Raw genomic sequence first — 25,274 nt, forward strand, 5'->3', positions numbered from 1 at the left:
AAGCAAAACAAGTGGCTTACTGTGTTTTTGAAATGACACAAAGTACGAAATATCAATGTTCACACTGTTTGTAAAACAGAATGGGCATGACAGATGTACACCTCAAGACTGTAGAACAGAAGGCCTCAGCAATGTTGTGGTTCGTTTTGAAGTAGCAGAGAAATTGTGGGTTTGACTTGTATTTATAATGCACTTGCTCTGAATGTAATTACAATGTTTCTCAATGTCTACAGTAAAAAAAACACTTTCTGTAAAGCAATATTGTTTATTTATTTGCAAGCTTTTCTGTGATTCAACTATTTAGACACATTCCTTCACCATAGCAGGAATGTTTGTAACAGTATTTACAACATTAAATGCACTACGGAGTGCGCAACAAACCTAGAATGTCTCTTTTATCTCACAAAAAGCAAATATCCTTTTTTTACAGTTGTCCATCACATCCAAACTGGCTGTTGTGTACTCATCCAAAACTTGTGCTGATATGTAATTAAAAGAAACACAACTTGTAACATTTTGTTAGAAAGCTTTTTATTCTGCATGTTAGAGGAGCAGATCACCCAAAAAAATGAAATTCACGTAGTGATCTTGAATCTGTGTGCTGTCATTTTTTTTCTTTAAAAACAAAAGTAGAAATTCATTTCAAAGTGTTATAAAGTCTATGCGACTTTTGGAAATATTCCCAGTCTCCTGAAGCCGTGGAGAATTGATTTAAATAATTAGTGTTTTACAAGTTATATACCATCTATTCCCTGTTAAGCTTTCACATGCAGATTTAAAACAGGATGGGGAAGAGTAAATATTTTTGACTGAACATTTTCCAATCACGATTGTCAGGTAAAATACGAAAGAAGGATCCAGAGGAAAACCATGAGCTGTACAGACAGCGTTTAATCTTCTGTGATATAAGATTGTCACTTCAACATCTCATTCACTAATAATGCACCTTTGGGCAAAGTAAAATGACCTAAAATGGTGAAACTAAAATGTTTCCTCTCCTCACGATATGCTGATTTAATCAGCTGTCATTAGTTCCCTACAGCACATCAACCTAAATAAGGCTTTACATTTTTTGTACAATGGATATTTATTGTATTTTTATATAAGTAAATTATATATTTTTAAATAGGTAGCATGTGGTAAATAAAACAGTTTTCCAGTGTTTTAAAATAATGCATAATGAATAAAAGCAACAGTAGATTGAGACTTTTTTTGTTAAAAATCCAAGACAATTCAACTAAAAATGTAAAAACAGAAAAGTAGCCACTGATACAATCACAAGCTGTTGTGCATCCATCATGTCGTGGCGCTGTACCATCATCCAGCCGGGGCGGAGTCTATTTCCTCCCCTCTTACTGTAGCAGTATGTTTGAGTCACTTAGAGGACGGTTTCTCTGAAGACTCCTATGAGGCTGTGTGGACGTTCATGTTCCAGGCGGCGGGATCCTGCCCGAAAGCCCATCCTGGAGTTAGTCCGGGAATGGGGGGCCGGCCTGAGTTCCGGCACGCCCTGAAGCTCCGCCCAAGTGAATGTGCTTAGGTCACCACAGCTGCGAAGGTGAAGGATGCCCGGACGCTTACGCAGGGGCATCGTGTTGGAGGCGGGCTCTATCTGAACGTGTCTGCTGCGGGTGGGTTGCGCCGGTGCTGTCTCTGAAACAGTGATGACCTGCAGTTGATAACAAAACAGAAGCTCATGTTTTATCCATTACATGTCTCAATGGAAAGAAATGACTGTGGATGGGAACAGGGCCACAGCTCCAGTCTCTATTCACTTTCGTGGTACTGTATAGAGCTGCTTGGACATTCTGTCTTCTATGCAAGGAGGTATATCATTTGGTTTCGAATCACCACGAGGATGACAGAACTATCTTTTCGTTGAACTGTCCCTCTAACAAGCTCATCTGTTGATGGAAGTCACTTGCCTGGTCAATGAAGCTGGCACATCGGACAGCCTCCTCCATGTGTTCCTCATCGGAGCGCAGCACGGTTTTAATGCTATTGACCAGCTCCTGTACCTCAGGAGTTAAGCTGCAGGCAGATTGCTCCAAAAACCGTGCCACCAGTAACTTCGTGTCTTTATAGCTCTGGTAGTCCACCATGGAGTTAGGGCGGGGCTTCCGTTTGCCACGCCCCCGTCGTAGTGTAACCGTTCCTTGCTTTGTTCCTGTCACTGATCCAGGAGTGGGACCTGGGCCTAACTCTGTCTGTGTGGCTGCCTCACAACTTATTACTGTAATGGACAGAAAATATCAAAACTCAGAACTGTATGTCGAAGTTATTTAAAGGGATAATTCACACAAAAATTAAAATTTATTCCTCATCATGTCAATCAAAACCTGTAGAAGACTCTTTCTTCCGTGGAACACAAAAGAAGATATTTGGAGAGGTCTCAGTCGTTTTGTGTCCATTCAATTGTAGTCAATAGAGGCCAATGTTGTTCTTTTAAGTAATTTTTTAGTTTTGGGGGAAACTACCCCTATAAAAGTGCACTTTTTTCCAAACTTTTGAACAGGAAGTGGGGCTGTTCAACAATGAATCGCATCCAATCAAAGTGCATATTTTTTTATATTTACAAACATATACCTGTCTGCATATATATGGAAAATATATATGTAATTTCAAATATATATATAAAGATTTATTCATTTTTATATTTCTTACATGAATGTGAACGTGTTTATAAATACAAAAGTAATATGCACCGATACACAGGAGACATATAAAAGGAACTTTCATGCTGTATGCGATTAATCACGATTAACAGATGAACAGCCCAAACCCAAAGAAATGCATTGTTTTTAAAATATGTCTAAATGATGTTGCTGAGAAAAATGTCATGTATAGCTATGTATTTAAGATCTCTGCACATCTCTGAACAGCACCCTGGGCCGCCCATCCGTGATTATGAGAGAGGAAGCCCTATATTTAAAAAGCTCTTAAATTAGCTGCTGACAGACACGGTCTCTCTAGATGTACAGCTAGAAGTGTCAAATCGGCCCCCTCTGTCCTAGAGACAGATACCGGGACACTTTATCTGAAGTGAGAAGCAACCTTACTCGCGAGAAGCCAATATTCACACGCTAATTATAAAGGAATCTTGTCATTTTATGACATTGTGCTAAACAGAATATCTCAGTCCATGTGGACTATATAGTACACTTAATGTATTGGCCTACCCTTGGCAGTGAGGTCCAGCAGGACAGGGTCACTGTTGGACCTGCGAAGGCGAGTTCTTTGAGGTCTTCTGGATGGGGAAACTGCCGTGTGAGGCTGTCTGGACTGTGATGGTGGGGTGGGGCTCAGTATGGCCGTCTGACGGCACCTGTCTGAATAGAACAGGCCGACAAATTATATAAAGTACAAGCTAACTGTAGATTAATCGTACATATTAACTGTAAACAATGGTGATTAATCGCATCCAAAATAAAAGTTTGTGTTCAAATAATGTGTGTATGTGTACTGTGCATATTCATTTTGTATTCATAAAAACATGCACATACATGCAAAAATGTATAAACATTTATATACAATTTAAATGATTGGTAAATATAATTAAATACATCTTAATATTTCCTAAATATGTATACACGTACGTGTATGTGTTTATAAATACAAAATAAATGCACACAGTATATTATGTAAACACGAACTTTTATGCTGGATGCGATTAATCGTTGACAGCCCTAATACTAAGCCGAGACAATAGACTTTTTACTTGAGTAGAACAAATTATTTTAGTTATTGCCACGATTCATAACTCTCTATCACCATCTCTGTTGCAGGTTACTTTAATTACTTTTCTTTACATGGGTTAAAATCAAATGATGTCAAACAGACATTTTGAAGGAAAGTGTACCCGACTGTTTAAATCATTATTATACGCTTAATGTTGTGAATGTACAATTTTGAGTAATAGCTCACCCAAAAATAATAATTCTTGTCATTTCAAACCTGTATGACGTTCTTCTGCAAAATATATTTTGAAGAAGGTCAGTAGCAAAAAACCTTGGTACCCATTCACTTTTTGTCGGTACCTTTTAAGTCAATGGGTTCTCAATGATAAAAAAAATCTGTTTTTACTAACAATCCATTAAATTTTTGCATTAAAGCAAAATAAAAACGGAACTATTGTACGCAATACGTTTGTTTGCTACACACATCATTTGGCCTTGACAAATATTTTGTCAGCTACCAAGCTGAAACGGCTATGAACAGATGAGGGGAAGATAAAACGCAAAACATATTTTAATGTTTTGAAGTATACAGACAGCTATAAAAAGACAAATCCCTCATTGGTGAACACACGAGACGCTGAACCCCCGAACCCATGCCCCCAAAAATACACATCTTTTAATATACAGATGACATAACTATGGATGGATACTCTGACACGCTTGTAAGGGGGCTTGAGTTTATTTATAAGAGGACAGTCAAGCGCTTTTACAAGATGTGTCAAGTGAATGTTTCATCATTTAATTTCAGAACTTCTTCAGAAGGAGGCTTTATATTCATAAAAGTGATTACAGTGATGTTTCGCCCACAACAGTAATGTTTTAGCAGACGTATACAGATTATGTAAACTGATTTTAGACACAAGCATAAAAGTAGGAATACAGCTTTATCATACCATCAGTGGGTGTATCTCTTTCTGTGGCCTCTGTGAGAACCTCCGTCTGGTCAGACATTTGCACCTCAGCCTGCTGGACCTGATAGAAATACAGAGAGGAGTCTTAATCTGACGGAGCTGCAGGCAATGTAAGCCGCAGAACGTCATGCTTGTTAGACAGGGACAAAGTCAGTCATGTCCACTGATGCAACCTTGGCAATGTCAAATTCTCCAGCAGCAAAAGAAAAAACTAAAATCGACTGTCATTTTATTGGATATTAATCCTTTTTTGTGGAAATATTTTATAGGCATTCTCCGTGCCTTGAGGAGGACTTATGTTGTAATTTTTTTTGCCAAGCCTCCTTAAATTTAGTTTACACGCCAAGCACACCAATGCAACATTCCTACAACAGTTACAATGCTTGTTCAATAAAGTATTTCAATAAAGAGCAAAGATGTCAATTGTGCAAAGTTATACATCACTTTTGGCCACTACCATACGTATCGTACATCTTGTTCCAATAGTGATTACCTGTTGTGCAGCCAGCTAATAATGTTACAGTAACAGGTACAGTATATGGTTATATAAACAAACGGTATGTGGCCCAAAGTTCACTTCTGGTAAACCTCCACAAATAATCAATAACTGTAGAGTTGTTTTTATTACTCTAATAGCATTCAATACAATATTAATATGAATTAATATTAGTATAAATCAAATGTAAAACAAAAAAATTATATTATAGGCAAACACCAGAATTTTAATTTCAGGGCAGTCACGTGCGTACGATGAAACAGTCTTTACAGAGGAGGCCAAAAGCATAGAGACCTGGTGACCTCCAGTGATAAAATCACTCTCAGTGTAAATGGGATGTAAATGCAATCTTAAACGTATTATTTATACCTTCAGTAGAGAGATAAAAGCATCATAAAAGCAAATGGAACATGATGACGTATTTTTTCTCATACCTGTGTTGCTGGCTGTGAAGCAACAGCTTCATAAGGTGGAGGAGGTTCCAGTGGACAGAAGACCTCCACACCTTTAATCCTGGCGCCATATATATGAGGAAGAGGAATCGTGCAGTCACCAAACATTCTGCCAAAACACATACGTTTACACTATTATTAACCCATGAGAAAACACAAATACAGTAAATACCAAATGATTCCAGATAAATCCATTAAAGCAGGATCAGAACATCTCATGAAATGGGTTCAAAATCATTAAATTATAGTCATGGTTCCCACAAGCTCTTCAGGAAAACTAGAGTCCTGTTTTTGGTTGCCAGAACATTTTGGTTGCCTGCCAAACCTGAAACCCGCCACCCACATACCACATCTACCGCATTTTTCTTTAAAAGAGATCCAGACAAAGAGCATTTGTTTCTGTGAAACTTTTTCCCTTTATGCAAGATATGGATCAGGTGAGGATAAATATGTGGTAAATTTACTGTAATTATAATTTCATGGAATGTTTTTTCAAGAAAGAAAGATTGAAAGATTTCACTGTAAATGTTAACACAGCAAGCAGAACAAAGAAAAATGGATGGAAAACCTCATATACATTGGCCTAAATCCTGCAACAAAGAGTGGGCAACCATTCGGATCTCTTCCAGCTATTAGCAGGCAAAAAAGAGATGTTGAAGGAAACCTGGAGAAGATGGCGGAGATTATCTACACCTATGGGGTGGAGAGATTTGGAGTGAAAAGCCAGAACCCAAGGTCATAGAAGGAGACGACGGGACGGCCTAAATCCAGGAGACAAAAAGAGATTGACAGACTTGTGAGAGAAAGGAGGAGACTCAGAAAAACAGTGGAAGAAGGCCACAGAAGAAGAAAGGAAGAGCTTTGAGGCACTACAAGGCGATATTAAAGAGCTTGAGGAGGCAAGATGAGAAAAAGGAGCGAACCAGTAGGGCTTTCTACAAAGATCCTTACAAGTTCGTCAGTAGCAACTTTAGCAAGGAGAAAACTGGGACCCTTAAAGTACATATAACAGATCATGAGGAACATCTACAGAAAACATATTTCGACAATCAGAGGCATGAGCCAATCTCCATTCCAGAGGACATTCTACCAATTCAGCTACAAGAACACCAGATGGACACAAGGCCCTCTAAATGGAGCGATGTTGAGAGTGCCGTAAAAAGGGCAAGATCAGCTTGAGCTACTGGAGCCAACAGTATACCATACAGGCTCTACAAGAAAGCCCCTGGAGTGTTTAGGTACCTTTGGATATTAATGGCTGTGGCATGGAAAAAGCAGGTGATACCAAAGATCTGGTGAAGGGCAGGAGGCATACTGATCCCCAAGGAGAAATACTCCTCAACTATTGACCAGTTTTGACAAATTAGCCTCTTGAATGTGGAAGGTAAGACTTCATAATAACTTCATCAACACTTCAGTGCAGAAGGCGGGCATAGGGGGTTTCTCCAGATGTTTGGAACATGCTTACATCATCTGACACCAGTTGCAAATGGCAAAAAAGGAGAAAAAAGACCTGCATGTGGATCCTTTGGATCAGTGCAACAGACTAAACTGCTGTGGACAGTCTTTGTCAGGGACTATTCCAGAGCAAGAAATAATGGAGCGTTTGAATAATGGGTGTGCTCTAATCAGGGCATACATGGATGACATGACACCCATTACAACAACCAAAGCATGTACAAAGTGACTGCTCGATAAGATCCAGGAGAACATGGAGCGGCACAAATGGAGATCAAACCCAGCAAATCCCGCAGCATTTCTATTGTCAAGGGCTGGATTACCAATGACAGGTTCTGTATAAAGGTCGAGCCCATGCCAACGGTTATGGACAAGCTCATCAAAAGCCTTGAGCGGTGATACACCGCAGAGCTTAAAGACGCTGAACAGGTGGAACAATTCATGCAAGAGTCAGTCAGTGGATTCAAGAAAATCAGTTATACAGCTCTTCCTGGTCCTTCCTCTTTGCTTGTTGCTATGCCTGATGTGTCCAATTTCAATGTTTGAGCTCACAGTGTCTCACACCAAGAACCTGGAGAGATTGGCGAGTACACAAGGGAAGAAATGGCATTGGGTACCAAGATGCCTTAGCAACATAGTGTTGTAAGGGAATGGACTACTGTCTTTTCACATTTCAAGCCTTGTGGAGGAATATGAAGGTTCCAAAACAAGGCTGGAGATGACCCTCAAAGAATCCCTGTGTAAGAGATGCTGCTCCAACAGTACAACAGGGAGGAAATGGAACCCAGCAACAGCGGTAGCAGATGCGAAGGCAGCCCTCAGACATCCTGGGACAACTTAAATATGACAGAGGGGGACTTGGTTTGGGATCAACCACACCCACATGACGAAAAGCTACAGCAAAGGAACAGCGTCACCTGGTGGTGGAGGAGCTTCGGCATTAAAAGGAAGCAAATAGATGCGCCAGAGCAGTTTCTCAAGCCCAGCAAGGCTGCTGGATGAGGTGGAAAGGCATAGAACGGCGCAAAATCACTTGGAGTGAGCTGTGGAGTATGAAAACAAACAGGCAAAGTTTTATCATAAGAGCTACATATGATGTGCTGCCCTCACCAACAAATCTGCATGTTGGCGTGGACAGGATCCAGTTTGCCACCTATGTGCAAGCTGCAAACCTTAAACATATTCTTGTGGGTTGTAAGAAGAGCTTGACACAGGGGAGATACACATGTTGCCAAAATCAAGTACTAAACTGCAGCAGTAGAGACCAAGAAAGTGGCAGCAACTGCCATCCCCCAAAACGCCCAGGCTAACTCACAAAAAAGGCAACCCTTTATTCGGGAGGTTCAGAAAAAGCAGGCCAAGCCCTTATCCCCAGATTCAGGGCTACTCAGTATAGCCAGGGATTGGGAAATGCTGTTGATTTAAACCACAGACTTACTTTCCCCTTTGATATCGCACTGACAAATCTGCAGCCAGACATGGTTCCGTGGTCCAGCTCCAGCTCCAGTAGGACAGTCATCATAGTTGAGATGACTGTACCATGGAAAAAAGGCATTTATGAAGCATTTGAAAGAAAGGACCTCCGGTATGTCAACTTGGCAGTGGAGGCTTAAGATCGGGGCTGGACAGCGAAAGTGTTCCCGGTGGAAGTGGGCTGCAGGAAGAACTTTTGTTTCCAATTCCACTACAAGCCTACTTATTGAAGTGGGGGATCCGAGGACAGGCCCAAAGGACGATAGTCAAAGATTTGCCAGTGTTTCTGAGAGAAGCAGCCAGTGGCTGAGATCAGGGGTACTGAGCATGCATTAACAGTTACATTGGGTCTAGAACAGCCTTAGCAAAGTGGTTGGCGTGTATGGTTGCATTGAGGTGTGATGCCACCGACCTACCAGCAAAGCAAGTGTTGTTGAGGCTGCAGCTACATTAATCTGGATGATCTTAATGACACAGGAACTGGGGTTCAGAGGACAGGTCCAGTGGAGGATAATCAAGAACTGGCCAGTGATGCAGAAAAAAGAAGCCACTGGCGGATGGACACCTCATGGACTGCCAAATGACCATGTAAAAATGGGACACACATCCAGGTCTTATCAACCTGCAATGGGCCTCCCTTGGCTGAGGGTGTCTTGTGACAAAGGGCCGAAACACCCAATTGGGCTGAGCTGCACAATTGACAATGTGTCTCATTGTCGGGAACCATACAAAGGTCATTATCAGTAGCACCTCACCAAAAGGTATTTGTCTCTCTGATAATAGCAAGGTAATGCTGGTATAAATATGCTATGTATTTCTATAATCATATATCTCCTAAACACAGAGGATGCTTACCCTATGAACCCATTGAAACCTCGAACCTCATTTCCTCTATTCATATTCTTGACTGCTCCCCCTGTCATGCATTAAGCGTGTGAAATATCCATTTGAATAGTGGGTTTATAAAACTTAGTCCTATTAAGCGAATCTGAACAAATGTTACTTTAAGGTAACAATTCTGTCAAGGTTTATTCAAAAAAGTGTGTCCATACAATAAAAATCAATGTGGTCCAATTCAATAGATTACCAAAGTTCTTCAAAATATATTTTGTGTTCTGCAGAAGAAAGAAGTCGAATGATGAAATGATAAAATAATTTTTATTCTTGGGCGAACTATTTAACTTGACCTGGCCAAAGAATTATTTAGTTTATGTTATGCAATATAGAATATAATAGCATTGCTAGGGGATCAAAGCACCTGCCAAAGGTATAAATGTTATTAGCCGCACATTATTTTGCTTTAATAACAAGCTTATTATTTTAGGCTACATGACAAAATATTTTAATAGTGTAGAAGACGGACTACAAAAAGAGAGATTTTGTGTTTTTGATACCTGCGGGCCAGGCGTGGGGTGTATGAGTAAAAGGTGGAGAAATAAGAGGGTGGGGGCGCGGGGGCGACAAACTCATCGGGGTCTGGGAGACGAGTGTGCTCCTCCACTTCTTCTGGAACCGGCCTGGCCTCTTCCTACCAAAGACGATCAATCAAAGCAATGTTAGCAAGCACAAGAGCAGACACAGCCATCAGAAAGTCTTAAAATTACATAGTACATCAAGCTCCAAGATTTGAGGAAATTCAGATTCCTCAAGATGTGACCAAGATGTACATCACGCATTATTTACTGTGTGATGTCTCCTCACCATGCAGGGTCTTCTGGTTGAGAAGATCTGGAGATATCGGAGCGCCGCGGCGACCAAACACACAGCTGTAGCCAGAGCATTGAGCGCACACAGCGCAAAGAGGACTTTCTGAAAGTGAAAAAAAACTGTGTGATGTCTACTGATAAGAAACTAAATGATTTCAGCCTTTTTAAACTCATAGATTAGATTTTGGACCACAGACACACACCTTGAGCAGGATTCTCATTGTCCCACATGCATGGCCTGCATAGATCTTTACCAGCTTCTCCTCTTGGCACTCTGTGCTTGGGGTCTCCGAACAGCAGTAACAAAGGTCACCATGCTCACTCTGAAACACAAACGTTATTTTATTTAGTGCAAAATATTTTCCACAGAAGAAAGAGTCGTATAATGACAATGTGCAATAAACACTCCACCGCTGCATGCAATATAAAGATTGAAGATTGTCTAGACATTTTGATGGGGAAGTTGGTCAAAGATCATTCTTTCACATACTGAAAAAATGCATTCATTTGATTTGTAAGTGGACCAATTTCTCACCAGCTGGCAGTTGATGGTACTGGAGACCAGCTGAGCTCCCTGACAGCAGAGAATGAACCCCGCCAGGTTTAGCAGAATACAGACCACTGACAGCAATACAAACAGGTTCACCTGTATGAGGATACAGACAAACCTTAATATCACTCAGTAAACAGCGTATTTATGGTTCACTCATTAGAAATGTCAAATCTACTTTTATTTGAATGGCAAAAGGACTTTTATTTAAATGGGAAAAGGGAGAATCGAAGACCAAGGTCAGCCTGAGGCCATCAAGACCTTAAATGATCATCTTTATTTTTGTGAAGGCATCCAGCAAAATCGGGAAGAAAAATTGCCTTCATCTGAATTATGTACAATAATTTTTGCAAGGCCGTTTATCCTAAAGTAACGAAGACACACATACCAGCAGAAGCATCGGCCGTTTCCATGTGGTCAACCCTATGATGCCAGAGAGAATAACCTGCAGACAGCAAACACAGAGCATTCAGCAAAGAGACAAACAGATTAACAGATCATGAGCCTATAGTTACCCAGAAGATGCTAAACAATTTCACAAAGGCCTACAATACTTTTAAATACAGTCATCGCTGACTGACTCATTCAAATACCACTGTCCATACTTGGCTCTCTTGCATTTCCTGTAACTCTGCCACTTCCTGTCCATTACACCAAATGCTGTGTGAGAGCCACTGCAGTATACAATTTGTGTTTGGCTCATTTTTTTCAGAGATAGCAAACGAAGGCTGTAAGTGTATTAAAACAGAGTTTACGAACAGCTTCTAAAGATAGTAATAGTGTTAACTGCATCCTATTGTCCTCCTGAAAACCAGTTTTTGCACAGAGACAGAAAAGATCTTGGTAACCGGTTGGTTGATTGTGGATATATAATATGGCACATAACGCAAATTATAATTATCGTGCCGTTTACTCATAAACAATAGCTAACAAAAGATAAACAGTTTAAGGGATTAAATGTATGGTTGTTCAACCTGTTTTTTATGCACATTGTAATTTGTGCTGTAGAAATAAACTTGCTATTTGTCATTTTTGTTTGTTGCTATTTAAGTTGTTCTAATGAGTTCCAATACACTTCAAATTAAAGAAAGGAAGGACGTGTGTTATTTGTAGGGAGCAGAATATAAAAAATGTACACGGGCTAATAAGCAACACCATATAAAAAAACACCATAGCAATCACTCAGATACCTAAATCACCCCTGACACCCTAGAAACCACCTAGTAATGCCATAGCGACCACCCAGAACACCCTCGAAACCACCTAGAAAAGCCATACACTCTAAAAATAGAACCTATTAGAGTTTCAGATTCTGTTTACAATGGACGCGTCATGATGCAAAATGACAAACCCATTAAGAACAAGACAGTTGTTGTATCACGTCTGATATAGACACGGTGTAATAGTGTAGTAACCACCTGTAACACCCTAGAAACCACCTAGCAACGCCATTTCAACCACCTCTAACGCCCTAGAAACCCCCTAGCATTAGCGATCACCCGGAACACCTAGAACCAGTGCTCGAATTGAAGGGGGGACTGGGGGGATCCGGGACCTGCCATTAGAAGTACCCTGAGATACCTTAATTAGAGTAAAAATTATAATGACAAATGTGATTAAATCTGTGCAATGGATATGGTAACCCAGAACACCCTACAAACAACCTAGCAACGCCAAAGCGATCATGCAGAACATACAAATTTAGGTCTCACACTCATTCTTTCATATTTTATCACTATGACTCTTGTGCTCTTAACACAAAATGTTACATAAACCTGAACCCTTAACAACGTAATATGGGATGTTATTCACTGCATAAAAAAAAAACGTTGACCTGTAATTTTAAAACTGTCAATTATTGTTATCAATTGTCATCTGTTGATCCCCATATTCTTGCATTTTAGTAGCAGATTAAAAGCAATTTGTGATCTGATCATGTTGCATTTTTGGTCATTTAAATACAGACTACAGTGAAATCACACCACGACAAAATGCATGCCACTTAATCTCCCTTTAAAAACCGTGCAGACCATAATAAACTTCTCCACCGTAACTTACATGTACATCACAGAGGGTCAATAAATAACCATTCGAGTCGCATGGTGACATATTAAGTTACGCTTTGATGCGATCTGACTATTTCTGTACACGCGTGTAATGTGCGGTTTGAGGCGTAAAATTACAAATTAAAAATGTTACGATGAATCAATCGGCAATGAAATACTCACTGAAGATCCGGCCCAGAACGGACAGGAGTTTCTGATCGGGGGTGAATTGCTGAGAGACAGAGCCCCGAAAGAGAGCGCCACCATGGAGCAGCCGAGCACCAGCTGCACTAAGCCGAGTGAGAGCAGCGGGCGAGCGGGCAGCAGCGCTGGGATGAGCCGCGTCTGATATCCAGACATGCGGGAAGGAAAAGCAGACGCGCACCGGCTGCGACTTCTGTTGGTGAAATGATGGGCCAAAGCGGCCCCCGACAAACGGCAACAAGATCCGGGCAACACTACTGGAAGAGACATTGGAGCCAAACAACATGCGTTGAACAAGCACAGCGCCGTGCCCTCATTTTACTCTGTTATCCTTCAACGCGAAGATTATTTCTTTAAACAATGTGTTCGCTGCGTCTTCCACGTTCGCGAGGTAGTTGAGATCGGTTTTAAAATAACTAGTCTCAGACCTGCTGGCTGCTGCTCGGATTTAGTTTCACATGTTTTTGTTTTTTGGGCGGGGGAGGGGTGGATTTTGTGCGTGGGAATAGGCAACACACGCCCGTGTTTCTGCTCCCGTGAAACTGTAACGCAATCTAGCGAATTTATATTCAACTTTGATTAGTGTGACGTCAATCATTTTTTTATTGAATAATTGTACGACATATTAAATAATGTTGAATGACGCATGCGTGTCAGTTTTGGCCACATATATACACACAGAGAAACATTTTAGAACAACCACTATAATAAAGCTTGACATACGTCACCGTTATAATTTGCGTGATTTTTTGCCCGAACCTAGGACGCGCAAACCACGCCCCTTACCCGAAAACCCCACCCCGCATCCATGATTCACGGCTCGGCCTCGATTTCATTGGTCAACTGAATCACAGCGCTGATTTGACCATACGCGGACCTTTTTTAACCCCTTTTTTTTATTAAATGTTCCTTTACACATAACAGTAAGATTATTCAAATAAAAAACACCAGAAAGTGTCAATCAATATAATTCAATTGTTGTAAAGACAGCCAGTACAAACATACTCTCATTTGCAGATGATATTGCAAGTCCTTAACACGTGTCTACACCGGACGCGACCGACGCGACGCGTCCGGTGTGGACACGGTAGCTTTTTATATTTACATTTATATAACAAGGGCTATAACCGTATTGCTTGGTTTGGAAGCCAGCCAGAGGAAATAAAGAAACAACAAAAACATAAGGTTCGGTTTAATTATTTATTTTATATTTGAAGATAATCGTCGTTGCAGATGTTTTATATTTTAGATTTGCATAATACAGCGTCGTCCTGCGGCCTTGATTTGATGACTACGCTTCCCAGGTGACTACGCGACATTTGACCAATGAAATCGAGCAAGATATATGAATCACGGCTGAGGGGCGTGGCTTGCGAAAAATCGGGATAACAAAGCGAGGAATGGGAAACTTGTGAAAAAGCGGATCATCGCGTATAAACGTGTTATAGCTGTTTTAACACGAACTCTTTTCTATTTCATCATGTCTGTAGAGGTCTAAAGCCGCTCCATGTTGTGTAAACATTATGCCGTGATTTATTTTATATCTCAATGACTGCGTGGCAGACAAAAGAAGCGTAAGTTAAATGTATTCTATACTGCACACACTTTTTACGATATTAGTTGCGATCAACATTTCAACTTAGGTCTTTCAGTAAATCTAGTGTTAAACTCATGCAGGGGGTGTTGGGTAAAGTGAGGAAAACGACAGTAAGCAGGTCACAGTAGCAGCACTCTACAGAGAGGAATACAGGTGTCATGTCCCCAAGATGATGTTGGTAGTGTCTTCATGTGATGCATTTGATGGATATCAAAGATGTGCAGAGAGCACCTCGGAGAATGTATTGTGGAGAATAAAAGGCAGGTATTATAGCTGTAGAAAAGCTGCTCAGAGGTCAGTTGTTAGACAAGTTGTTGATTTTATTTCTTTTACATATTTTCCAAAGAGATTTTCAAAATGTCACAATGATTTCCATCTATGCCATCAAAACCCATGCATACACAAGAGAGGCTCTTTGAATAGCTGTAGTGACTCCTGTGCACTGAAAAAAATCTGTTGGAACTAAAACATAAAGCTGTTTAATGTTATGTTAACCTAACATTATTCATATATGTTCAAGTTGCTATATTTGTTAAACAAACATGTTTTTTTTATAGAACCTTTGTAGAACTTTCAGATTTCTATGTGGCTTCAACTTTTCATTTATCTTTTCCAAGACAAATTTAATAGAATTTACATTTTACAACTTACATCACATGTCAAGCACCACTCTTCTGAGAAAAAAAGACATACATTAAAAAATGTCTTGTAGAACTCCAAGATAATTAAACCCTAAACGCTTAATAAGTGATTCACATTTCATCTTATAAATAACTCCCCTGATGCAGTCTCAAACAAATCCTGGGAACTGGACATCCTCTGCTCAGTTTCCACGATTCCAAAGAAAACCAGTTGGGACAATTAAAAAATGAGTTGAATTAGCATGTTTAAATTGGACAATGAGCAAAATATTAGTCTGTATGAAAGGGTTAAATCTGCTTTCAAGCAAGACAGATGGAAAACATGTCAGAAATAAGCTACAGTAGCTAATGTGAGCCACTGTTAAATACAAAGAGAATGAATAAGCACATAATAGCTGTTAATGTAATGTGAACTACACACGTGGATGGACTTTCCAATCTTATAAGTAATGTTTTTTCTCAATGCTCTTGCCTTAGTGCATGGTCATTAAGAAAAAGCACTTAATGGTCACTACCAGGAGGTGGTGCTATTGACTGAGAAACATAACGGCTGATTAAACCACACGAGTGAGCTCTAGGTTCAGAAGCAACTGAAATTGTGGTCATAAGTGTGACAATGGTTTGTTTGTTTTTCTCTTAAGGTGTGAGGCCGTGAGAGGGAGACATCTTTAAGCCCAAAATATTGGTATTTTTTTACACATTATTGTCCAATTTATAGTTATTAACAGCAGCAAATGCTTTATTTCTTTTACGAATAAAAGCTTGGCATTATCTGTATTTCTCCTACGCTTTGACTTCATCTGTGTTTTGTGATTCAGAAGGAGAGTGCTGGGGAGTTAAGTTGAACAGTCTTTAAAAGGATGCTCGGGCCGGGGTCTGTTGAAGGTGACCAAAAGATGAGCGCAGGCCTCAGTGTGGACAAGAACTGCTTGACCAAACAGATTGACTCGCTCAGTGTGGAGAATCAACTACTGAAGGTGAAATACAATTTCCAGTCCTCAACATTAACTTCCACAGATTTCCTACTATCACAATATCTTATGGTGATGTGTTGTGAGTTCTGTGCCAAAATTAAACTCATAATAGGTTAAATTACCCCATTCATGAGCTTTATCGTGAGACTCGGAAAATAACACCTATTACATCGGTTTTGTATTGCACATCTACTCATAAATGTTCCTTTGTGTGTTTTCTGTAAATGGTTTTTGTTAATAGGCTGCACTGAGACAAGCAGAGCTCAGACTCGGCACAATAGAGAGAGAGCGGGCCTGTCAGCAGGTCTCTCTCTCAGAGAAGATCTGTACCATTCATGAGCTCACAGGAGCCAAACAGCAGATGAGCGCCGTGCTGGCGGCGCAACATACTGAGCTTATCCGACTGAAAGGTACAGAGATACAGATCACAAAATTCAGATCTTGTGACAAGGGATAGTGTTAATTGCATTAGAAATAAAATATAACCTTTTCGTAAACTGTTATCCAGCTGGCCCGTTGTCATAAATTGACATATTCAGAACTACATGTGCAGTTCAACATCTTAAAGTGATAGTTAACCACAAAATGAAAATTCTCTCATCATTTAATCCCCCTCATGTCATTTCAAAACTGTATGACGTTCTTTTTTACGCAGAGCACAAAAGAAGATATTTTGGAAAATGTTGGAAACCAAACAACGGTGGTACCCATTCACTTGCATTGGTTTCGTATCCATACAATAGAAGTGAATGGGTTCGTCTTGTGATGTCATTCAAATGAAAGAATAACATTTTTAGGGTGAACTATTTCTATTATAACTATTCTGTCTTCTGTTTGACGGGTATGACTTCTGTTTTCAATCAGAGGACCGTGATGCTTTAAATGAGCTGCTGAGCCGTAAGACCGGAGACCTGGAACAGCAAAACTTCAAACTGAAGACCCAGCTGCAGGCCGTACGGGCTGAGCTCACCCAGACCAAGAGTTCTTTGAGAACACTGGAGGGGGCCGACGGACATGGTACGGACACACACCTGTATAAATGTATTCGTTGTACTAAACACAAAGAAAGGTATTTTGAAGAATCGATTACTGCACGGTTATCTTCCTTTGTGTGTACGGGTGAGTGAAGGATGAATTTTTCGGTGAACTATGACTTTAAGCACCCGACTATGCACTCTGTGACCTCACAGGACCGACAGCTCGGCTTTACAGATATCAAAGCTTTGAAAAAGTTTCAGAAAAAATAAAATAAAAGACGGAAGACTGCACACTATGTTGCTGGATTGGTTTACTTTCTTTAACTGTAGCCAGCGTGTGGCCGTCTTTTACTTGTTCGGCATTGTGGATAATAGCAGGAAGACAGCACACTGAGATTATAGATCCGAACCATGTTAGTTCATAGAGCTGCTGTAATGCCACTATGTACTTTTCCATTACATGACTAGCACAAAGTATTTCTTTTACATTTATGTATGAGCTCAGCTGTTTGACATCAGCATATGACGATATTGTTAAAGATCATTTGTTTACACTGCGTGGCTATGATTTCCCAGGTCAGACCAATGTAAACCTCTATTGTTTGTTTGACCCATTCAATTGTGAAGAGCGCAGAATGGGAAAATGGTCCCATATGACGTTAGCCTCAGTTCATTGGTTCGCAGACAACGTGCCTTTTGAATAGCAGACAATACATTGCCAGTGTAGGACGTTATTTTCTGGTGGCTTTGTGAAGTTGACATAATAGCGAATATAATAACGAAATGTCAAATACTTCACATACGGGTGAAACCTTAGCAATGCATTGAACATTTAAAAAAATAGTTCACCGTACATTATTTCTCCTTCGGCAAAGAAGCGAAACCGTGACGACATCTTAGTTCTGTGTGAGCCACCTTAGTGCTTCGGAAAGGAGGGGTGGGATGAGCAATTAGTTGCAATTTGCGACCTCGCAGCTAGATACTATAAAGTTTCATACACTGGATCTTTAACACAGTTTTGGCATCATTTTTATATGCATTTCAGGTCTTAGGGTTGCACTGGGGATGCAGAGACGGATCACTGCTAAAAGGGAGCAGATGGATTTCCTGCAGGTCCAGATTCAGCAGCTGGAGGAGACTGTAGAAAAGCTCAAGATGGTAAAGTGTTTTGCTAATAAACTAAAAAATTAATTTAGCATCAAAACACATGAAGGTAGGCAGAGTCGCCTTGTTTCTGTGTGCATGCGTGTGTAGTGCCGGGGCCTCAGCAAAAGATAATCGGGCAGATTTCTCCCCTTACGACAATCCTAGGTAAAGTCCCGATGATCTTTAACAGCTGTAAATGTTATCTTAAAAGACTTTCCTGTGGTGTGTGTCAAGAGGGAATGAACCTGATTGAAAAAACACAGCTGATCGCGAACTGTAACTATTCACGCAATATTCATTCAAATATTCAATATAAATAATATTTTTTAATTTACATTTAATGTACACATTTTTATATTCAACACATAGTGTATATAATAAACTTACTCTGAAATCGAGAGATCATATGCGAGATTTCCTGTGTTCACAGTCAGGACTGTGACTGTTTGAAAGTCTGTTTGTGTTTGGTGTGCTGTCTTCGTCACATCACAGGGCACCACACATTATAGAAGCAAAACGATTAAATCTAGGATTTTTTCTCCTCATGTCTGTGGTCTCTCACAGTTTAAAACTCTTATAAGATTTTTAAAAACCTTTCGGTGTGGCCCCAGCTTAAGTGTGTGTTCTCTGTGTCACAGAACAAGCATCAGAAGGCATTAGAGATTCAGAGGCAGACACAAGAATTAATGTCAGAGAGGAAGATCAGAAGAACACTGGAGGCTGAAGTGAAGGCATCTTGTTCACAGGAACGAGAGCTGAAAAGCAGGACAGAGAGACTGGAGGCAGCGTTATACAAGGTGTCTTACCGGAGTCACTTTTTGCCTCTTTAAGATGTGAATCGTGTAAAAACCACAACATTATGTTTTGTTCTATCTTGTACAGATGTCTGACAGTTTTGCTGAATGCCAAGATTTTATTCAAGAGCAAGAACAAGAGATCACGAGGTTGAAACTGCAGCACGTTTTAGATTTAAAGGTAATGATTTGAAATTTTCAAACGTTTATTTAATAAAAATAGTCATTTTCACTTTATCACCCATCTGCTGGTATGTAATCGTGTATGTTTTGGCAAGGAGCTGCAAACCCAGAACCGGCGTAATGTCTCCAGAGCTCCAGCCGGTCTCCACCCGGGCCATGTTAATGGCCTAATGGAAGCAAGAAAACAGTCCCGTTTCCAGCCACACACTGAATTGACAGGATGTGCTGGAATGGATCTCCCTCTGGAATCTCTCCAGCTCAGAGTCCGTGACCCCATTGTGGAGCCGAAGACTTTTAAAAGACAGCAGGAGGGTGGGGCTGATAAGGAACACGGACCACACACTGACAATGGCTTAGGGAAGTCAGAGGAAGACCGCAAATCTAACCCGTGAGAGCTTTGTTTAAAAGAAAATTTAAGTTTGGATTCAGTGCATGTTGGCACGTCAAGCTTCTTTGCTTCAGTAAAGTTGTTTAGTAACATTGAAGTGCTTGGTTGCCGTGATTAATACTCCCTTGCCTCCATCAGCGCTCCAAGTTGCATTAAATGCATGTGCTGCTTGTTTTGCATGTGTGCTCATGCAGTGAGCCGAGCTCCCTCAGAAGCCTTAAACCAGATCAGCAGAATCCCAGCAGCAGTTTATCAGAACACTGTGAGTTTGTGCTGCTACACAGATCAATGTTGGGAAACAAACATGAACTTAACGTATAGATTTGATGTTATGGTTTCATTGTTTAGTGGCTTGTGAGTTAATATTTAATGTCTTTTTCTTTAGTTAACGCATTGGATTTTGGAGTGGGCCACATGTTCTGTGGACGCAGGTCTCCTGTGCATGCTCTCCTCAGCTCTGATCCTACCTGAGGAAGGACTGGGCTGGACAAAGAGCTCCCCGCCAAAACCAAACACATGTGAGCTTAATTCCACTTAATCTGAAAAAATGCCTACAGTTGACTGTTGACAGAATGATGCAGTTATTCTCTAGGATCTTCAAAATGAGAACTTTTGGTCAAAAAGAGGCAGATTTTGTCTGTTTTTGAAACAATTGTGCCCAAGTTCTGGTAGTGGTTTAATAGTGCTTATCATGTAAAGGAAATTATACTTATGGATTGTGTTTCTCAAATTTATTTTCTATCATAAAGAGTCAAAAACAGTTCACGAGAATGCACTTTCCATAACTCATGTTTAACTACAGTTTAACTGAAGTAAATGATTTTGGTTTTTATTAAAGAACAATGTTGATCTTAATCTGGTTGAAATTTTGTCGTTCATTAAAACGACACTTCCATGTTGGGTCTTTTTACATAAAACGGCTCAGGAAAGCCCTTGAAATTCCCTCCCCGATGATGAATGTTTGTTTCAATACAAAAAGTGGAAGAAGCGAACCATGCTAAATGTTGCACTAGTTAGGAGTATAAAAGCTGTCGGTGGACTAACAAAGAGAATACATATGGCTTCTATTATTGTTGTTTATTTATTAACGAGAAACGTCTTTAAAACTTAAAAATTGTAAACTGTGATTATTTAAGGTGTTTACTGGCAGGGTCTGCTTCTAGAACCAGTAGACTTTGAATCTCTCATCCTGTCTTTCAGTTCCTCTTCAGAAAACAGAACGCTGAGAAACTGCATGAGAACACACAAAATAATTATACAAACAATCCTGTACATCATAACAGATCTGGTCTATAAATAGATATGCAGCCGAGGAAAAAATTAAGAGACTTATAGACAATTTTCAGTTTTTCTAAATGTACTTTTTTACATTTTTAAATTATAGGACGTTCTTTAGAATATTCTGAAGTGTAATTCTCAAATATTTTCTTACAAACATCTTCATGTTTCTAAGAATAAAAGGGCAGACTTTGTCAATGATTGTAATTTGTCCATTTGTTAAACTTTGTTTGTGTAACAAGCACCTCGCGACTCGCCTTCTTATGTAAACCTGTAATGTGTCACCTTTTTTAAAGACAACCGTGAGGGTATTCTAATTTAGCCTTTACATTATATTTCCAAAAATAAAGCTGTTTTTATTTGCATATTTTCATACATCTAACAAATCATGGAGATTTTGGCTAGAGAGTCACACGGCAGAATGAATATAGGGAAAACATCTAAATTTTCTCCCCCTTTCTTGGGCTCCAAGCAAGCATGGACCCCTGGGATGCCCACTGGATAATCCGGCCCTGCTCATATGTACATTGCATGCACGTATTTCATCTATTCGAATGAAATATCTGAAAAAGCCAATTAATTTACACAGCCAGGGTGTATGGCTGGGGAAATGTGTATGCTTTTCAGATATTTCTTGGATAAATCAATATTTACTGTTCTCTTTTTAGAAATATCTAAAGGTTTTGTATTAAATCTATAATCATGGAATCGAGAGCTTGTGAATCGGAACATCAGAATCGATTCTCAGTCCTACTTACATTGCTAGTGGATGACTTTGTCACTCCTGAGGTTTGATTTAGTTGAAAGTGGACTAAAATGACCACAAGACATCTATAAATGTTGATTAAATAAACATTTGGTCTCTTAATGTTTTCTGCGACTGTATTTAACTATATATCTATTTAATATACATATTTATGAAGGGTTACCCTCGGCATTTCCAATCTCTTGTTGATAATGTACTGTTGGAACGCCTGAATGGCATACCTTTCCTTTAGCTCCTTGTCCTTAAAACAGAACAAGAATGGAACTTTAGTAGCTAAATGGAGATGGGAATATAATACGACATCTGTCACATTATTTGCTCTTTTTATAACCAGTATCCAAGGCTGTTGCCGGGTGGGGTAATACTTCACAATCATTAGTCCCATTGATGACCATATGTATGTCTGCTTGTAGATATATGTGTGTTCATACTTGCCCCCTCACTCAACTGTCCTTCAATGTCCAGGCTATTTGTGATATCTGACGGGCTTCTCAAAAGGTTGCTGGCAGCACTTTTTGTGCAGATTTGGGATGGCTGAGGTCTGTTGTGTTCATAGGCCTATCAGACAAGATTTGAGATTGTAATAAAATGTAGCTAATTTTACAGAGTTTTACTGGTTTTTGTGATATACAGTCAAAAACAATCAATTTACAGAAAAAGACTGCAATTTTACAAACAGGAAAAATATCATTTTACAGGTATATTTCTGGTGCCGGAAAATAACCGTCATTACAGAAAAAGACAACAAATTTACAAGAAAGACAGGTATTTCTTGCGCCCCAGCTTTTTGTAAAAGCATTTTTAACTAATTTTAATAAAATAAAATACATTTGAATAAAAATACTAACCACTTGGCACTTTCAAAACCCTTGTTTATTGTAACTTGAACAAACAATTGAGTAGCCGATATTTGTTAGCAAAATGTTGATGACTAATAAATAAATGTATTCTTCTTACTCCTTCAAGTTTAAATGACCTTTGTTGGGAGACCCTTTGAAGTTTGATTTTTACAGACACAGTCCAACAGTTTTCAACAAACAAAGCAGAAGAATTTGTGTCTTTATACGTGAAATATTTCCAAATTATATTGCTAAAAAGATGTATAGTAGTATATAGTCTTGTACATTATTTCTGCATTAAGACTGTATAGATGTTAAACACAATAACAGAACCAACCTTGCTCAACCTGAATGCATGAGGATGCAGGTCCACGGAAGAGCTGCAGGGTATTTGTGGAGTTTTGTTTTTAATAAGGGTCAATAGTAGTTTCTTCTCATAGTCACTTTTGAATATATCCAGGATGGTTGACTCCGTCAGATCACCAGTGTCTCCACCCTGAGAAAACATAAAAAATGCTCTCACGCACTTAAAATCTAAAGCTTATGATCATTATTTTGTATATGAACATATTACCAGTGAATTTATCCATTCACAGAAACGCCTGGTAATCCTCAGCTTGCCATCATCTTGCAGGTGTTTAACATCGGTCATCTGATCTTTCAGACGAGTAGGTTTCTGCCATTTATAGATATTTGTTGGTCTGTTGTCTTTACATTTCTCCTTTTGAGGTCTTGGGAAAAGTTAGAAATGTTATCTCAGGAATGGTACATTGATCTTATGTAATTATCTGATTAAATCCAGAAGATTTAGAGAAAGAAAAAATACTTGATGCTGATGAATGGTTCGACAGTCTCACTGAGGAGCACCGAAGGTGAAAATTCACATTGTGGTCTGTAGTCTTGGGGGATTTCATTTTTTGGAGAGGTTGTGGACAGATCTTCCTTCACACACATATCGGGGTCCAGGACGGTCAACACCTGATCAAATAACTAATGGAAAAATGTGATCGAAACCTAATAAAAAAATGTCGTTCTCCCAAATATAATTATGTAGACTTTGTTTACCTCTGGTGTCATACCGCTCTCCAGATGAGGATAAAGGGCCAGAGGGTGTTGTTTCAGTCTGTGCTCTACAGCATCGATGAACTCGCGTTGGGTTTGACTCTGTGGATTCTGCTTTGAGTAACATGCCAGATCTTTACTTAATGTCTTCTGCGGTAACTTCAAAGCACACATGTGCTTCGGCATCCCGAAGACTGCAGGTGCCATTCCGCAGTCACAACGGGTAAATAGCTCTTCAAAAACAGTAGGATTCCCATCTCTAAAATCATCCAGCCCAGGAGACAGAAAACGCCACCTTCGACCATCTAATGCACCAGATAGTTGCTGCGTTTTGCTTAGATCCCTAAGGTATTTGGTCTGTAGTCTTTCCTTATACCTGAGGACAAAGAGAACTGTGATTTCTCATGCATTTAAATTAAATTTAAATTATTTTTGTAAAGACCATATTATCATACCTATGCTATATACTTTAAAACATATGTATTCACCCATAAGGGATCTAATCATGGTTTTATAATAGTGAAAGTTTACCATTAATCTTACCATAGTTTAAATACCATGGTTAACTGTGATTATTGTGGTAAGACCATAGTGAATTTGTGGTTACCCGTACATATACATTTCATTTAGTATACAAAGTAAGTAAAATGTATTTATATAGCACTTTTCACAGATAAAAATGTAAGTAATACTGCTAGTATACTACTTGGAACTCATTTGGCCTACTTTGAAGTTTATAAAAAATGTTAAAGTGTACTTTCAAGTAAAGGCTCAATATCCAATAGATTTTTGTTCATGTAAATTGAATCTGGAATTAAAGGAAAGATGTAAAATAACTCACCACGGGAATTTGGTGTTTTCCACAGGTCCAGTTTTCAAAGACATTTCACTCGTCTATATGAATCCTTTATATCAGAAATGCTTGCGTTTTATGAACGAAACATTATTGTGTAAGTTCTCGTCTGTGAGGGGCAGCGCGTGGCACGTCGCTATAGCAACACGACGTTGTTCTGGTCTTTGTATTTCTTTCTCGTGGTTCTTCTAGGTTGTAGTTCTTCACCACGAGAGGGCGCTTTGTGATTGTAACAGTGTTCGTGAATAATAAGACGTTATCTTTTTGGTCAGAGCTAAAATCACTATTTTTGTACATTGAAACTGAAGTATTAGGCTAATGTAAAGCCATTGGTATATTAATTATATGTATGCTATTTTAACCTGTTAAGGCTTAGACAATACATTATCAAATAAGAGTTCAACGCTATAACCTCGGCTTTTCCGTTGATTCTTAAGGCCTCTTCTTTCCCTATTTATTTATTTAGCAATATTATTTTAAACATCATTATATAAATCTTATGCCATTGTAGTCTTAGTTATATAATCGTTGATCTTAGACTAAACAAAAAATATCTGAAGAAAGCACCGATTCATTCCATAGGCTACATGTGGTTGGGCCTGTAGCCTACATCCTGGAAATGTTCCCCACTGTTTAGGTAAAGTACAAGACAGGAAGAGAAGACAATGGTATTTACATGCAAAGAACATGTTTTGCCTTATAGATTTGTGTAGAATGAGAATAGCTTTGCATTCATTAGTTGGC

General features: G+C 39.4%; 3 protein-coding genes across 4 annotated transcripts; 1 reads left to right on the forward strand and 2 right to left on the reverse strand.

Annotated features, from left to right (window-relative positions):
* Positions 1-521: 521 nt before the first annotated feature.
* fam189a2 (family with sequence similarity 189 member A2) lies at positions 522-13,570 on the reverse strand. The gene is made up of 11 exons (XM_079481962.1): positions 13,012-13,570; positions 11,172-11,228; positions 10,769-10,879; positions 10,437-10,556; positions 10,229-10,336; positions 9,922-10,055; positions 5,579-5,705; positions 4,631-4,709; positions 3,180-3,329; positions 1,926-2,233; positions 522-1,669 (listed from the first exon to the last, which is right to left on the reverse strand). Exons 1-11 carry the CDS (start codon positions 13,300-13,302, stop codon positions 1,379-1,381), a joined length of 1,776 nt encoding a protein of 591 aa, XP_079338088.1. The 5' UTR covers positions 13,303-13,570; the 3' UTR covers positions 522-1,378.
* Positions 13,571-14,384: 814 nt separating this feature from the next.
* LOC306889351 (coiled-coil domain-containing protein 158-like) lies at positions 14,385-22,731 on the forward strand. 2 transcript variants are annotated; one of them, XM_079448172.1, is made up of 12 exons: positions 14,385-14,606; positions 15,912-15,955; positions 16,089-16,247; positions 16,486-16,654; positions 17,109-17,261; positions 18,267-18,379; positions 19,006-19,164; positions 19,250-19,342; positions 19,440-19,732; positions 19,927-19,994; positions 20,118-20,250; positions 22,475-22,731. In XM_079448172.1, the coding sequence occupies exons 3-11, from the start codon at positions 16,131-16,133 to the stop codon at positions 20,201-20,203; spliced, it is 1,251 nt and encodes a 416-aa protein (XP_079304298.1). In that variant the 5' UTR covers positions 14,385-14,606; positions 15,912-15,955; positions 16,089-16,130; the 3' UTR covers positions 20,204-20,250; positions 22,475-22,731. The 2 variants fall into 2 exon arrangements, with proteins under 2 accessions (XP_079304298.1, XP_079304299.1); XM_079448173.1 differs by lacking the exons at positions 19,927-19,994; positions 22,475-22,731 and having other exon boundaries at positions 14,400-14,606; positions 20,118-20,255.
* Positions 20,873-24,047, reverse strand: fam47e (family with sequence similarity 47 member E; the record flags this gene model as incomplete). Its single annotated transcript, XM_079450252.1, has 6 exons — positions 23,681-24,047; positions 23,442-23,605; positions 23,190-23,346; positions 22,953-23,111; positions 21,940-22,017; positions 20,873-20,962 (listed from the first exon to the last, which is right to left on the reverse strand). Exons 1-6 carry the CDS (start codon positions 23,882-23,884, stop codon positions 20,873-20,875), a joined length of 852 nt encoding a protein of 283 aa, XP_079306378.1. The 5' UTR covers positions 23,885-24,047.
* Between the last annotated feature and the right edge of the window lie 1,227 nt (positions 24,048-25,274).

This window comes from Barbatula barbatula, assembly GCF_947034865.1.
Source record: "Barbatula barbatula genome assembly, chromosome: 2".
NCBI classification, from domain to species: domain Eukaryota; kingdom Metazoa; phylum Chordata; class Actinopteri; order Cypriniformes; family Nemacheilidae; genus Barbatula; species Barbatula barbatula.

Coding starts and splice junctions, on each gene's coding strand:
- fam189a2 (XM_079481962.1), bottom strand. CDS start 13,302: ATGTCTCTTCCAGTAGTGTTGCCCGGATCTTGTTGCCGTTTGTCGGGG. Junction 5,706..9,921: donor ACCCCACGCCTGGCCCGCAG/GTATCAAAAACA, acceptor GTGTTTTGGCAG/AATGTTTGGTGACTGCACGA. Junction 2,234..3,179: donor GCTGGACCTCACTGCCAAGG/GTAGGCCAATAC, acceptor TGTCCATTACAG/TAATAAGTTGTGAGGCAGCC.
- LOC306889351 (XM_079448172.1), top strand. CDS start 16,131: ATGCTCGGGCCGGGGTCTGTTGAAGGTGACCAAAAGATGAGCGCAGGC. Junction 16,655..17,108: donor TGAGCTTATCCGACTGAAAG/GTACAGAGATAC, acceptor GTTTTCAATCAG/AGGACCGTGATGCTTTAAAT. Junction 19,343..19,439: donor AGCACGTTTTAGATTTAAAG/GTAATGATTTGA, acceptor TGTTTTGGCAAG/GAGCTGCAAACCCAGAACCG.